The sequence below is a fragment of the Lepisosteus oculatus genome, chromosome 5 (assembly GCF_040954835.1).
Source record: "Lepisosteus oculatus isolate fLepOcu1 chromosome 5, fLepOcu1.hap2, whole genome shotgun sequence".
Classification (NCBI taxonomy): domain Eukaryota; kingdom Metazoa; phylum Chordata; class Actinopteri; order Semionotiformes; family Lepisosteidae; genus Lepisosteus; species Lepisosteus oculatus.
The window spans coordinates 52,697,019-52,713,311 of NC_090700.1; the positions used below are offsets into that span (position 1 = coordinate 52,697,019).

Consider the following 16,293-nt stretch of genomic DNA (forward strand, 5'->3'; position numbering starts at 1 on the left):
GAAGACTCACTGTGCAGCGTCACTTGTACTCGGCTCAAAAAGGCCTTTCCCGAAGTGACCTCTTTCATAAGCAACTGTTTCAGTGAGCTAAATTAGGAGATACAGTAACTATGCAGAAGCAGGCGATTAATCAAGTTCATTAGCAGTGGGGGCTCATGCCAAGAATCCGGTCTGCGTTCGGGGGGAGGGAGCAAGGTGGCTCCGAGGAGTGCGCTCGCCGAGTGGGAGCAGAGGGCACTCGCTCTGCGGGGGGCCAGGACTGGGGGAGGGCCTTGGGCTACTGGGGAGGAAAAGGAATTGGAAAGGAGAGAAGGATATTAAATGACGGGAATTTCTAATTGTTTTTTTTTTCTATTTGGTTATTTGTCAAAAAGTACATTTTGTCCAGTGGTTTTACAGTTTCTGCATTCCAGCCCCCCTGCGGACCATGGCAAATCCTTTACTTCAAGGCTGAAAGTCCCTTTCGAGAGGGTCGGTTTCGGGGAGCCTTTCATTGTTTTAATGTTGGACGTCAGGGGCAGACGGGGAATGGTTTAACGAATTTCATGCATTCTGAGAGTATATGCATTGGAGGGGGCTTTCATTTAGTTAATTACACGTTAATACCTGAGGCCTTCGCGTGACTGACCCCCGCGTTGTGAGGCATCACTACTAGAAATGTGTTCCAGTGGGTTTTTTAAAATGATCTACTGAGTTCCAAGAAGGCAAAGATTTTTAAATAAACCATTTATTGCATTTGTGACTGTGGAATCCTTCATGCCAAGGTGTACTAAAGGGACCAGAGAAGGAATTTAACCGGTAGAGAAATTCCCAAGGTCTTGTGTTGCCATGGCAACCCGTCGAACGGGACACACGACCTTTTGGGGCACCATGGTCAGTGACTGATGGACAGTGGTTTTATGTTAAAACTGAAGATACTCGAGAACATGAAATATGTTGCCTCAAATGCCTACGACATGTTAGTTAGTTCTAAAGTTTATTTTAAATCAGTGATAACAACATTTCAAAATAGTTAGAAATACAAGTCAAGCATAAAAACTTAATGGCCAAAGCGATAAAAAATAAAGCAGGCACACAGGGACCAATGCTGGAAAATGCAGTGCTTTTTAAAATTGTGCTCTGCAAATTTGACATGATGACAATGGCAATATTGCGAAAGAAAACATGTCCCAAGACTCGGACTGACAGAATCTACAGGACGTCTGGGTTTGTGACACTTGCTTGTGTTAAACTCCTGCTCCCCACCCCCCCATAGAACAATTTTTCACACAGTATAATTACATCAAATAGTTGTTTCAAAGTAACCAAATTAGGGCTGCTTAAATTGAATAAGGAAGAGGAAATAACCGTCCCAGCGGGAATCAGTCAGCTGAGGCCACAATGTAAACAAGTAAACAGCTGTCTTCGGGACACGTGGCTCATACTCCGTGCACAGTGACCTGCCAGCGCTCTTCGCCAGGACAGACTAAAAACCCTGAGGTTACAGCGTCGGTGGAATAAGGACAGCTAAACATGTGGCCCCTGAAACAGTGCTTTGGCAGAATGTGCTTGCAAGGACATTGCATCGTAATAGGATAAACTCTCAGTTTAATAGAATAATGGGGTGGAAGGGGTGTCTGTTATAGCTGAATTATGTTTCTTCAGCCCAGAAACACACTATTTCATGAGAAAGATGTACATGCATACATACTGCATATTGACTCAATTCTCTGACTTATATTTCAACAATTGCAATCAACACAGTCAATGAAAATTGTACCTGTGCCTTTTATCATAAATATACAAGCTCTTTATTTTTTTATTTTTAAAAATACTGTATAAAATTCTCATTGTTTTATTGTTTTCATCGTTCTTGCCAGGAAACCTCAGTATTATGTCTGATTTTACAGACATAATTCCATTTAGCAGATTTTGTCCATTAAATTCGAATCCTGTTGAAGCGAAGTCTGTGAAGCGGCTTGTTTACTTTGCCTTGTTTCCCCGCCAGCGCTGATTTAGAGCTGGTCTGAAGCAGGGCTTCCTGAGCTTGGTGGAAGAACTGTTACAAGACAGAAATAAGATAAATTGACAAATGACATATAATTCTATTTTGCTGTCTTGTTTCTGTTTTCATTCCGGTGTCATATTTATAGGTGCTTCCTCAGTTTTAACATGGAATGTGTTGTTACATTCTTAATTCTTCTATTATTAATCATATCTTGTTACGTTTCATTCTTGAATGTAGTCAAGTTGTTTGACGGGTGTTTGTAAAATAGAGCAGGTATGCCGAGGGGCAGTTTTCCAGGGAGGCCCTGCCTGTGTTTTGCCTCACTCTGCTGTCTGTTTCTAGTCCCCTCACCAGCCTTCAGGGGTAACAGAAGGGTTACAAACGGGACAATGTCATCCAGCCCATCTAGCCCGTTGGCTAGTGAGTGGCTCAATGATCCAACGTATTCAGTATTTGGCTAGGTAGCACTTCCCACGCACATGCCACTCTGGGTACAGAGGTGCCTCCTGTTCTCAGCTTTCGATTAACTTCTGATTCTTGTTTTCCTGTTCCCTATGAAGATGTCTGCTTGGCTGACTTTGTATACTTCTATACAAATATTTTCAAAGATCTTCTTGCAGTGTTCTCTTGATTTAAATTCTATGCTGTTAACTATATATAGTAACATATATATTTGCTTACCTTTCTCTTTACTTTCCCATGTTTCTAGAAAATGTAAATGATACGTTATAAAAACCTAAGCCTTTTTAGAAAGTAGTCTATTTTAGCTCAGTGTTTAAGATTTTGGATTTGTAGATTAGTTTTCCGACCTTCATGCAAAACCCTGAACTTGTCAACATTATACCTCAACTGGCATGTTTTCCTAGTCTTGAATATTATTTTGATCTTTCTGAATTTGATTTGCTGCTTCTACGGTTTGCTAAGCCTCATGCACTTTTTTTCATCTGCAAACTCGGTTTACTAACAGTACCAGGATTTAGTTCATTTATATAAATTTGGAAAAGCAGTGGCCCTAGTACAGATCCCTGTTGTACTCCGCTGACTACATTACCCCACTTTGAATATCTGTGTTCTGTTTATAAACGAGGTATCAATCCTTAAAACCAATTTGCATATTGATTTATCTTCTTGTTTGTTCAAAAAATCCTAACAAACTGGTTAAGCAGGACCTCCTTCTTTCTAAATCCATGTTGACTGTACTTTAGTAGCTGATTTCCATAAGTTCATCTAATTTATATGTAATAATTGTTTCTAACCTTCCATGTAATAGAAATCATACTCTTTGGTTTATAATTATTGGTTCAATTTTTCACTTATTTATGAGCACCACATTAACAGTACCCCATTTGGAGTGACTTTTGTGACAGTGAATTACTGTATGTATTGCATCTCTTGTTTGCTTGAGTGCAATTGGTAGGATATTTATGTTGAATGTTTCTAGTGCCTTAAACATTTCTTGCCTCTTGTAAATAATACTATTTAATACTAGACTTTAGCCTTCTTCTGCCTGAGACGGGTTGCTGATTTTCTTCTGTGTTGAAAGAAGACATTACATGAAGTTCAGTGTGTGTGAACTTACAAATTGGGATTCAGCAAAATTACATGTTTACCTCCAGCCTCAGAAAACAGTTGTCTCAGTGTCACCACACCCTCTGTTTCATCCAGCCCTTTGAGGTGTATCATGCTACTTTTTTCTGTCAGTACCTCTCCATTTGTTTGGACTGAAGCGTAACCAGGATCTGTGATGCAAACAGTCCAGACTAGCACCTAAAAATAAAGTTATTGCATGTTGTCATGTGTTTTCCTTGGATCTTAGTCATCTTGGAGGTATTTGCTTTTGTAACAAGAAAGGTAATACTCTGTTGTATGTGTTTGTATTACTGAGCAAGAGTGGTTAAAGCAACACTTAAGGTTTATAGTTTCTAATGAGAGGTTATAATTTTGATCATAAAAACTTGTTTTCCTGTGTTATGTAAGTTTATTGCACTTAAATTTTATTCAACTGGCTGAGAAGGTTCCTATCAGTTAGGAAATGCTGAAGTATTATTTTGTTTATATACCTGCTGATTGTAAAACAGGTAAAGCTTTGTTTTTGAATCTTTGAACACCTTAAGGAAAAGCAGTATGAAGTCTTGGGGAATTTTATTCACTTGTTTTGCATTTTAATATTTTTATTACTGCATTTTGTCAGACAGGGTCCACACATCTTTAATCTTTGTCCATGAGGGAATGATGCTTAAGTGTTCTAGAACTGTATGTTCAAAAAACTGAAAACTGTGGCAGTGAGTTTAATGTTTTTTTCCTCTCCACAACTTTTTGAAGTTGCTAAAAAAAGTGATCTAGTGCTAAAAAAGGTGGTCTAGTGTGGTGATACACAGGTATGGTAGAGCAGTAGAAAAGCGTTATGCACACGGGGTAATGCAATTAGTGAAAACTACAGAGGACAAAATGCACTAAGTTGCCATCCAAACTTTCTCCAATTAACTTTTAGGTTCAAGGTATTTCAAGGTATAATGCAAGAATTCCAGTCTTTTGTGCTCCAAAGGAGGTGATATAGTATGATCACAGTCTCTTATAAGGTGGCAAATGTCTATATTTCAAAGCAGAATGCCCAGTTATGATGGATCTTAACTTTGTGACCTACATCTTTTGTTTTGACTTGAAACTCTGTTTCTCCTCGATCCAAGAAGGGATTCTGTATCTTTGCAATGGCGCACAGCCGATTAAGGTCCCAGTGGCAGAAGAGCTTGTAAAAGCCTGCATGCATTGAAACAACAAAGGGCTCCAGAGAAGCAGTGATGTGGAACGGCAGATCAGTGAAATCTCTTTGTGTGCTGCTACTTGCAGGTGTAAACTCTGACGAAGCACAAAGCTTACTTTCCTTTACACGAACATGGTGAAAGTTACCTACAGATAAGAATGGTCAGGCTGCAAATTGGGAGTTTAACTGCTTTATGAGTCCTCATTCGCCTTACTGACTTTTTTTTACTTTACAGTATTTCTGGAAAAATACTGAAAATGTGTGAGCCTGATTTTGCAATGTTTCATTCACCTGCATTGCTTAATGTAACTGTGCAGAATGCTATCGTCAGATTTCGAAATTGAGATTTGGAAATGTAAAAGGTAGCTTTAAGTATCACGATAGTTTGCGTCAATCTTAATCTTCCATTACCTTTTTTGAAATGTACTTCATTTTATTTTAATAAGGATATATCATAATACTTAATAAACATTGAAATAGAGCATCTGTTATGGATGTTGAATGTTTTTTGTTCTGGATAAAGTTAGGCAGTTATTAATACAGAAATTGGATAATATTTCTGTCTGAATGTAGCCAGTGGTTTTGCAGAAGCACCGCTGCCTTATCAATTTGTGTTCTTTAGATCCAATGTCTTTTTACATAGAAGCTTTTTAAACCCACTGACTTCCACTTGCAGACCACTTAAATTGACCCATGCTTGATCATTGCTGTCAAACTTTGAGAATGATCTTTGGAGCTACAGCTCTACAGCTGCAATGTTAATGCTGACAACAGCCTGAAAGTGAAGGACACTGTAATTGGCCATGAAGACATGTAATAAATGGTAAGAGATTTACGGTTAGAATTTCTGGGAGAAGAAAGCACAGTATCACCCCTTGCTCGTAAGGCGTGGAGGTGTGTGGCAGGAAAAGCGTTGCGGTCAGATTGGTGTGCAGTGCCGGAGCCCCGCTGTGGAATGGCCAGCGGCTGGCCTTCTTGTCCTTCAGGGGAGGTCAGGGATTCTGACAAAGAGCCGTTTGGGCTGCAGGCTGACTGGACTCTTTTTATCGCCCTGCCCCTCCTTCTTCATTAACCCCTGGCTTGTTCCCGTTGAGATCCTCGAAAGCATCCAGACAGATAGTTTGTCTCCAAGAGGTCTGGCACCAGCCAACCTGCGAAGATCCCAGTCTGGTGTCTACCAGTCTGGACATTCCAGAATGACACATTGAGGGAAGCACAAGGCTACGAATGAACAAAACAGGATCAAGCCCTTGGACGTTCTTGGGTTTCTGAAGGTCAGCCCAAGTTCAGAAACACATCGGCATGTCTCCGGCAGATTGCAGAGATTTTTCAGGAGCGCCGTCTCTTGGCTGCATCTTGGAATTTGCCTTTTCTGAGAAAAACTGGAACTCTAATAATTCTTCTTAACCTCGCCATTGACGCAACAAAAGCCAGCTCACTAGCCTGGAAATAATGAGTTTGAAATGTACTGAAACTACAGAAGCTGCCTTTTGGGGGGGGGGGGGGGATATATATCTGATGGTAAAAAAAGTCCAACATCTGGAATAAGAATGAGCAAAAAAATGCAAGGTGTGGCAACTGGAGAGTGCTGTGTCTAAAAACACGCACAAGGTGCACAGAATGTAGGCATTATTAATGAGATTGTCTGTTGAAATTCTTTTCTTTGCTTATCAACCAATATGGGTCTAATGTGCATGCAGAGCTCAGGCTTTTTCCTCGTGTTTGCTGAACATTTCTGTTGGCGGGACTGTGCTCATGTGTGATGTCCTTCACAGCTGTCCGGAGTAGCGGGGAAGGAAGACGCGCGGCCCAGCCGTGTGAGCGGAGACAGCGGCGCAGAGCCCGCGCAGGGTGAGGACCAGCCGAAGAGCATCCCACCCGCTAGCGGGTCACCCCAGACCCCGGCGGCCCCGGGGCGGGGAGAGGGAGCCCAGCGCCCCAGCGACACCGTGGCAGCCCAGCTGCTGCAGCAGAAGGTCCTGGAGCAGATCCCAGTCCAGCAGAGGATCCTTCTGGGGGGGCCGGGGACCAGGTACTCGTCCCACAGTGAGAGCAGGAGGGGAGAGAGTGCCCCCAAGTCTCCCAGTCCCACCTACCCACGCACAGTGCACACCAGCACACACCCCACCACCAAGAAGGACTGACTGTCTATGTGCAGGAGGTTCAGTCCTCTGAAGGAGCAGCCTGTCTTAGAGAGAGTTAGCTGCGTTTTCTCTGATCTATCCCCAAGGCTTATCCAGCTAAGAGCGCCCACGTCTATGTTCAATCTGTCCATGTCCTGCTTCTTGCAGCTCAATGTTTTTAGCTTCATTTTGGATACCAGGTGCCTGTGTGATCTGTCGTACTGTGAGTAGGGACAGAGACTCTGCGAAAACGAAAGGTCTGTGTTTAGAAGAGCGCGTACCGTATGTGTCACAGTTTATAGTGCAGCTGTAGGTTTTCAGTCATCTGTATGTCGTCTGATGGCAATGGTTATGTTATCATAAGCCTTCAAAACAGGATAGAAAAAGCCATGGGAAGTGGGAGTGGGTATTAAGAGTGGCAGGGAGCAGGAGGAACAATATTTAGAAGGCTTTAGAAATATGAGGACAGAGCCACCTTGTCATGATTTACTGGAGTATAGGGAAAAGCTGAATTCTTTGGAGTATGGAAAAGAGAGTGGGGATAAATAGAAGAGCTCTAAAAATCAGTAGAAATATATTTAAATAGCTATAGGTTCTATGGATTTTTGTCAGTTTGACACCTCTTTATGGCAGTCTGTCCTAGATATTTTTGTAGATTAAAAATGTATGCTGAGAGAAATGCTGTGAACTCTGTGCTTAACATTAATATTTAAATGTCATTGTTAGTAATACCATCACTGCAAGTGTTTACATTAATATCCAGTTTTCTTTTGAATTCGTGGTGTTTTTCAGACTTTCAAGTGTGAGCTTTCCAGATATTAGCATGTTTGCGTTTAATGCAGGTACAGAAGAACTGTGCACCATTAGTGTACAGTACAACAACATGACAGTGTGTCCCATACCCACTTCCCCTGACGCGATCAGTCTTACAAAAACGGATATTCTCTGTTTAAAAACCTTTGTGGATGGCTCAGTGGGGAGAGGAGACATAATTAAATAGACTCAAGTGAGTTTATCTTTGCAAGAAAGAGTTTGTAGCAAACCTATCATATACAGTGTAGAAACTCTTGCCTTGCAAGAACAGTGTGAATTGGGTCATTACCTTAAAACGCCAGGCAGCCTCTCACATGGACAGACAGTGTCTCCAGGAGAATCCTGATATCTTGATTATAACATTCCTTCACAGAACACTGACAGTGACAGTCCTGGGGCTCACATTACATCCCATACCAAGAGACCCAGGGCTTCACAACTCCAGCATGACCTAACCTTGCGTGCCCACAGGTTGAGCAGGTGTGGGATATTCTCGAGAGTTCCCTGTGGAATTGTCACAATAACACCACTTCCCATGACTCTGTTAGAGGGTTTTGTGTTGGGAATAGGCCACAATCTCACAGATCAGCACTGTGTCTTCAAGTCGCTGCCTTGCATCAGATCATGTATGGCATCAGGCAGTATTGACCATCCCCTTAGTTTCTCTAGTCTGGTGTGTGTTCACTGGAAAGTACTTTTGCCAAATTGATTTGCTGTTTCCAGTCTCTGTATTTTTAAATGAAATGTATTTAATAACAAGCAGTTAATTTAATGTAATAAGCAGTGTTGTGAAATAAGAGTGTTTTTCAGCACATTAATTGCTACAGATGGTCTTTTTTGTTGTTTTTGTTACAAGCCACAATTAAATTTATTTTCCCTACAAAGTGAAAATGTTATGAACAGATATCTAATCAAAGATTAAATGTAAGTTTTCTCAAGCACTGTACTTGTGGTACTGCTTTAAAGTTCAACTTTTACTCAGAAAACATGATAAAATATTGAACGTAATATACATACACTAAGCATTTTCAGTACTGAATATTTGTGAATCAGATGTACTAGTAAATCCTTTCCTTTTCTGCTCATTCGTATTGCTTTGCTTTATGAGACTGAATATGCTCAATGCAATTAATTATATTTTACAGCAACATTCCTCTTTAATCATTCAATCTATGCTTAATCCTTCCATGGTCTCTACTGCTGACTTTGTGTAAGAACTCGGTAATAAGATGTTGGAAAATTGTCAGCTTTTTTCTGCAAGTCCTGATTATTTTCACATGTCCAACTCGCCCTGTGTGCTGATGGAGATCCCACCCACCCATCTTTTTTTAACTGTGTAACAGTTGTCAGAGGAAAACCACCCAAGGACAGCAAGAAATTAGGACACCAGAAACATTTTTAGAACACTCTTTCTGGAACAGGTGGTGAGTGCAATTCTTAATAACAAAAATAAATAAAAATATTTAACATTTCTTACTTGATTCACAATGTTTCTTGACAATTGTAAGCTAAAAAGTCGAGTCTGGGAAATTGTGTGCTTTTGAACACAATTTTGTGTATAAGAAGCATTGTACTGGCAAAATTGTACCATACACAAGGTTTAATTTCCGAAGGATTATTTATCCAGCGTTCATTACAGAGGTGTACTTGTAAATGTCTCCTTATGACAAATTTAGAGGTGTTCAGAATGTCTTATTTGCATTCTGAAAGTATAGTTCATATTCAATTTTGTGTGAAAGTCAATTAGTGTCTTAATTCGATTTGCAGTTTAATTTTAGTGTAATAAACCTTTGTTCAAAATAAGCCCATTCTTTTATTTTGTGAAATCATATATTTCTTATGCAAGATTCAGATTATTTTAAGATCAGCTTTGCTACTGCCAAACTGAGATATGCTATTCAGCTATGGTGTTTAAAAAAAGTCAAGTAATAATTCTTATAATTATCACAGCCTTTGAATTTAGAACTTTTCTAAACGGACTGAGATCTTAAAGCAGATTTGGAAATTGAAAGGGATATTATGTTTAAACATGAATTGGTTCTTTCATCTAGAACGTGATTATTAGCCCCACGGTAACTTTATTGCAGTATTAAAACCTTTATTTTGCATTTCCTGTAACAGAATTTACAAAGCTTCTCAGTGTTAATGTTCCTTTTATGTTCTGATGTGTAGCCTAAGGAAATACTCCTTACATTATATCTAAACTCCAGCAATAAACCTTTAGAAAGCCTCTCCATTTCAAGCGTGCTTTATTTTTTCAACTACTGGCAATTGGGGTGGGAGGGGATAGAGTGTCAGCAGTCTGTTTTCTTAAGATTTCCAGCATGTGCAGACAAAATAAACTACCCATTTAGGAAGAAATTAAAAAAAAATATAAAAATCACATTCAGAAAAGTTGCCCAGAGCACCACTGACTGGATGATTCATCCAGAGTTTTTCTGGGGAAGGAACACAGGGCTGCTTGTTTCCGTGCCAACCAGGCTGTGCTCATTATGGAGACCTGGCATTAAAAAAGGACAAAATCTGCTTTCCGTTTTGGGGAAGTTTCACGGTTTTGTGGGGGGAAGAATCCCCAACGTCTTCTGCACATAATGTGAACTTTGTCAAACCAGTGGAGCAGGTGACACAGCAGCACAAGGTGCCTGTTTGTGCTGGTCAGGAGCAGGGAGCTGTGGAAACCCTAGTAAATGTCTGAAGAGGGGTTTTGCTTGTAAATATTGTAAACGTGTCAGAAAGACATGGAAAAAAAAGCATACAATACAATATAAAAGCAAGATTATCATTTTTTATTTTGTAGTTGATCACCTGCACAAAATAGAATTATATTCAATTGTTTAATTTATTCATATTTACATATTTTCACATTATTTCAAAATGTTCATACAATTTTGACAAACTGCACATCAAGAATTAAATCTCAGATGAAGTCCTTTAACCTCCTTTACTGAACAAATCCACAAAAGTGCTTACTTTCAATATTACTTTGCAAAACATTCAGCAGACTTATTGGCCTATATTTTATTTAGAGTTTCTACTTCAAGGATCTTGATAGTTTACAGGCATCATTATTGTTAATTTAAGCTGAAAACTGAGAATGACTCTTTTTAAAAAAAGAAGTACTTGAAACGTACAAAGCGCAACGCAGACATCAGAAGATTCTTTGCAAACATCTCACTGGATGCAAATCCCAGATCTTCCAGGTATTGCGAAACAGACATGAACCAATACGCTAGCAAGCCATTATAAAATGTATTTCAGGAAAGCACAGAGGGCTCTTAGTACCACCAGTGTAGACAAACGGGAGCAGATTGTGAATACAAATATAACCTGACCGGAGGTTATAAAAAAAGGACAAGCAGATGTGAACTGGCTGGTGGAACAGTAGCATGACAGTTGTTGCTATCGGTTCTGCTCTTGGGTCCCGGGTTTGATTCTACACTGGCGCACTATCTCTGTGGAGTTTCCTTGTTCCCCACACATTTGCCTTGCTTGTTGTTGAGACATGCAGAAGAGGATTAGGTGATGAGTGTGTGCGTGTGTACCCCCTGTGAGGGACTGCCACCCTTTCAGGGTGAAATCCCGACTGGCTCTCTGTGCTTCCTGGAAAGGCTACAGGTTAAATGGCAGTCTCCCGATAAGGAAGGGAATTCAACCCAGGAAGAAAAAAATGAGTAGCCATTAGACATAAAGAAGAAAATGTTGCCACAAGCCATACTATTTCAGAAAAGAACACATTGAAATGATTATATATAATGACAAAATAGTTTGGGGCATTTTTGCACAAGTGATGTCAGTCATACACCCAGCATTGATGCTTTGCACTGTAAATCATAAATAGTGGCAAAAGTAATCTTCCTTTATCTGCACCACACCGCTCTCCAGCTGTGTGTTAGCTTTTCTGGGTCACTCAAATACAGGACAGCTCCACCTGGATTAGCCAGTTGCTAATTCTTCTCTCAATCTCAGACCTCTTCCCTACAGCTCTCCAGGAGTCCAAGTCCTGACCTGAACTTTGATGTCGTTTGCGCTTCACAGCATCTGCTTGCACATGACAGAAGTGCAGCTCCTCGGGATACATACAAGCTTTGCGATTTAAGCATTTAAAAACCAATCACCTGGAGTGATTCAAATCTAACGTTTCGAACTTAAATGCCGCTTTTTGTATTTGCTATGCAGATTACAGTAGAAATGTTTTTCGAAGCTGAAACGTGTGCTCTGGCCCCCTTTTCCGATGCAGTCAGTCTGCTGCTGCTGCGGCACTTTATACCACTCGACAACCGCCAAGGGAGTCCGGGCTCCCTGGGAAATCCTTAAAGGATTACTCTTGATTAAAACCCACCTTCCCACTGAGCTGGTGCAAGCCCAGGAATCCCAGCAAGCCTGCCTTTTAAATATTTCCTCCCAGCACTCCATAACGTGAACTGGAGAGCCTTCCCGTCGCGTGCCGAGGGCGGAGGAGTAACTTGGGCCCCGTGTGTCGTCTGGGTATCTTCCACTTCCTCTCCGTGCACCGCGGCTCTCAGAGGGAGTCGGTCCGTTTCCTGGCGAACACCGCAGACATGCTCTTGACGATGCTCTTGATCCCGGCCGGCTTCTTCAAGGACGTCTTGGCCTCGCGGATCCGCTCCACGAGCCCGTGGAACACCAGCAGCACGCTGTGGTAGTTCTCGGCGGCGGACACCTCATAGAAGGCGCAGTCTGTGGACAGCGCCAGCAGCCGGCCCTCCTCGCTGGACACCGTCCTGCGGTGGTGCAGGTCTCTCTTGTTGCCCACGATCACGATAGGCACCTTCTCCACCCCCAGGTAATCCTTCTGCGCCTTGATGCTCTGCACCTGCTTGGAGACGCTGTTGAAGCTGGCCCTGTCGCAGATGCTGTAGACCAGCACAAACCCGTCCGCCCAGTGAATTCTCTTCTCACACGCGGAGCTCTCGCTCAGGAGTTCCTAGTGTGGCAGGAGGGGGGGGGAGGACACAGAGGTTTCAGTCTGGTCTCAGAGCCAAGTTTCCAGAATGAATATCTTCCACTATGAAATGCAATCAGTTTTCTTAAGCGAAGAGCTGGAAGTGTTTTAAAGACTGGGGATTTATTAGACTTAAGAGCACTTAGGATCACTCTGGGATTCAATGATATGAGCTGGTTATGGTTCTGTCTCTAATGACTGACAAAATGGGGTTTAAATAAATACTGGAAAAAGAAACTCTGAAACACCCAGCAAAACACACTCTTTATTACAGCCCAGGACACACAAAGTTCCCATTACCAAGCTCAAAAGTAGACTGTTTCTAACTTGGTACTCCGAGAGTTCTAGTCAATTCAGAAAACAACCACCTCAGCTTCAGGCTAATCAATACGTTTGCACACGGACTGATTTTGGAGCAACTCATTTTTCAGCAGTAAACCATAGATCCAGTTTTACACTGCAGCAGGAACAATGGCTATATGAAAGCACACAGCTACTGTATATGGCACATCTGATAAACATAAGTACGTACATTTTCTATTGAGCTATGTTTTTTGTTTATTTAATGTTCTTCACGTATTTTACTGTATGTATAAAAACAAAACAGTGAAAATAAAATTCAAAATTCCAGTGATGTATTTTTACAGTTATTTTTCCGTCAGAAATACATGTAGAAGATCTCTACAAATGTTTTAATCATTTTTTCCCCTTACACATACAGTACCTGTGAATAAGGAGAATCCCAGATATTGAAAGAAATCTCTCTGCCGTCTACGATAACATTATGGCTGTAAATTGATTCTGGGGGGGAAAAAGTAAATAAAGATTATTGTTCAAAGACTACAGTAACAACACCATTTCATGCCAATGCAGTATAAAAAGTAACTCCGATCTTTCCAAAACGATCGCATCTATTCTGCGTCAAAACTATTCTGTTTCGCAACTAGACTACTGGCTCACTGCGGTTGTACTGGACCTCAAAACCGGGACTACACTTAGAGGTGCAGCCATGAAAGTAACATTTCATTACATACAGTATAGAGGCTTTGCATCCTAAAAATATAGACTATGAAGCCTATCCTATGGAAACAAAGCCTATAAGAAACTATAAGAGGTATAAGACTCTTTAATTTAGAGCAAAGCATTTTTTATGTAAGGCACTGTATCAGATAAAGGCGAAATTACCGATATCTCCGTACTCCCCGATGAATCTGCGCGTTAGAAAGCGGACTGTCAGAGCTGCAACGGGACAAAAAAAGAGCTTAATTATTTACCAGACATTACTTAATGATAAACCAACAGTACAAGTAGGTAACGTGGATCAGCTAACCCAGAGGTGGCAATTAGGTTCCTATTGTTTTCAGACCTGCAACCACACACTAAGGGATAAAGATTATATTTCTTGAACTGCCTACAAATAAGTGCACATGATTAATTAATTATTTTGATTATCTTAACTTACCAGATTTCCCAACGTTATCTGTCCCTAAAACCACTACGTTCGTATCCATCTTTAAAGCATGAAGTCCGGTCATGTCTGGTGTGAGCCTAGATCCCGAAAAGTTTGCTTTGGAGGGAGACAGGCTTAGAACCATTTGCAAACTTAAGTTTTTACTACCCGATAAACTTAATCAATTACAACCCACGCTGCCACTTCTGAGACCGACTGCAGCGACTGGTGTATAAGAGCACCCTTAGGAATGTGCCACTATCGGGTACAGACGGGGGGTGAGTTTCTAAGTATAGCTCCAAACCTCTAGAGAAATTCAAGAAAAGGCAAAATTCTTAAAACCTATATATCTATAATTAAGATATTGATATTATACATCAAAGCTGAATGGCACTGTTCTATTTCTTCAGCATGTTTTAAACACAGAATGGTATCTCCCAAAGGCCTGAAAACACTTGCCCCATGTGCTCTGTATATGCAGATACAGAAGGTGAGGACGAGGGAGGTGTTGACAGAAACTGGCAAAACAGAAAAACATTCATCTCATTTCTGGAACTCCGTGTGCTGTGAAGGGAATTTGAACCCCTAATATACAATAACGCGCACACAAAAAACAAATAATGATGATAGTTAAATTCAACTATTGCATTTTTTTTTACTTTTAGGATGATACGAGCTGCTTACCAGAATTATTTCCACCTAGATCCTAATTCCACTCAGTGAAGATATCAATACACAAGAACTGAATTCGAGAATACTACTATTCTAATACGATAAGGCAGTTCTATCTAAATAACGTTTACTCGCAAACACCTATTTATAGGACCTCGTGTTTTCGAGTAAGGTTATCATGCTTTCGCTTCAGAAAAACGAAGGAAAATGTTGAAGTTTCGTCCTGTTCAGGTGCAAAATAAACATACCACTAGGCGGCAATATGAGCATAAGAACCTTATCAAGAAAACCGATCTTAAAACGTATTTGTGGGTCCTGACGTCATCTATAAATTATTGCTTGATACTGTGATAAAGGGAAAATAAAATGTAGCAAAACGGTGAAATGGTGATTCGCTAATGCACTACTGTGAATGATCAAACAAATCACAGAGAGGTCTAGTACGTAAAGAAAGTCGGAAAACAGTCAAAATTAGAACTAAAAATTAGTCCATGATACAATTATGGAAAAACTAGGAAAACTGGATACAATTTCCAAAAACTACACAATTTGCCAGCATTTGAAGAAAGATGTTTAGTTACTGCACAAAGCTAATTACAGCAATGAGAGTGAGAAGTAATTTTCTTTTCAAGGAAGTGTAGTGAAAACGCCAGAGATAATCCATTGCGTTATTTTATGTACAATATCATCCACCCGTTTTTGAAGCTGCTTTATCCAGTACAGAAATGTGGGGGTAATCAGAGCCTAACCTGGCCAGAAACAGGCACAAGGCAGGGTATTGCCCTGGACAGGACAGCAGTCCATCGCAGGGAAACACACTCACTCACACCAGAGACGGTTGTTACACATGCCAATTAACCTACCAGCATGTTTTTGGACTGTGGACTCAGGACACACAGAATATGAAGATTAACATAATGTGTAGATGGAAACAAAGTATTTACTGTATACTTTATTTGAGCAACTTAGTACACGTTTCTCCTCTCACATGGTACAAGACAATGGAAAGAGAAGCACTTGTAAACCTTGGAAATCCCGAAGGGAAATCGATGTGTTACAGAAGCCCAAGACAAGCAAAAAAACAGACATTAGAATAGATGAAAAATTAAAATATGTACAGTAATACAGGATAAATATAAAATAAATAAAAATAAATACATAGGTGTGTGCAAAATATGATCATAGTCACTGTAAAAACAATAAAATATGTGCAAAATGTGCATAGATATATATATAGATTGAGTGTCCAAAAAAAGTACAATGGAGCAACATTCTGTCCATAGACGAGCAAATGAAGGGCTAACAGTCCTAGCCTAGGGCAGTGTTATACACCCTGATAGCCACCGGGAGGAAAGACCTGCGGAAACGTTCCCTTGAACACTGATTCATAAAAAATGTGTAGCAGTGTTCCACACACACCAAAGGACCTGAGCCTTCTAAGAAAATAGAGTCGGCTCTGACCTTTCTTGTACAGGGCGTCAGTGTTACCAGACCACTCCAGTTTATCATCCAGGTGTACCCCTA

General features: G+C 40.7%; 2 protein-coding genes across 4 annotated transcripts in view; one reads left to right on the plus strand and one right to left on the minus strand.

The window, feature by feature from the left end:
* The window catches only part of plin1 (perilipin 1), a 35,670-nt gene extending 25,756 nt beyond the window's left edge, over positions 1-9,914 (plus strand). For all 3 annotated transcript variants that reach the window (XM_069190623.1, XM_069190624.1, XM_069190625.1), the window contains one exon: positions 6,524-9,914. In XM_069190623.1, the coding sequence (XP_069046724.1) occupies positions 6,524-6,892 (369 nt within the window). In that variant the 3' untranslated portion in view covers positions 6,893-9,914. The remainder of the gene's footprint in view (positions 1-6,523) is intronic.
* A 535-nt stretch (positions 9,915-10,449) lies between these two features.
* Positions 10,450-14,309, minus strand: LOC102683373 (ras-related and estrogen-regulated growth inhibitor-like protein). The gene is made up of 4 exons (XM_006628864.3): positions 14,110-14,309; positions 13,833-13,886; positions 13,372-13,448; positions 10,450-12,629 (listed from the first exon to the last, which is right to left on the minus strand). The coding sequence occupies exons 1-4, from the start codon at positions 14,240-14,242 to the stop codon at positions 12,204-12,206; spliced, it is 690 nt and encodes a 229-aa protein (XP_006628927.2). The 5' UTR covers positions 14,243-14,309; the 3' UTR covers positions 10,450-12,203.
* Between the last annotated feature and the right edge of the window lie 1,984 nt (positions 14,310-16,293).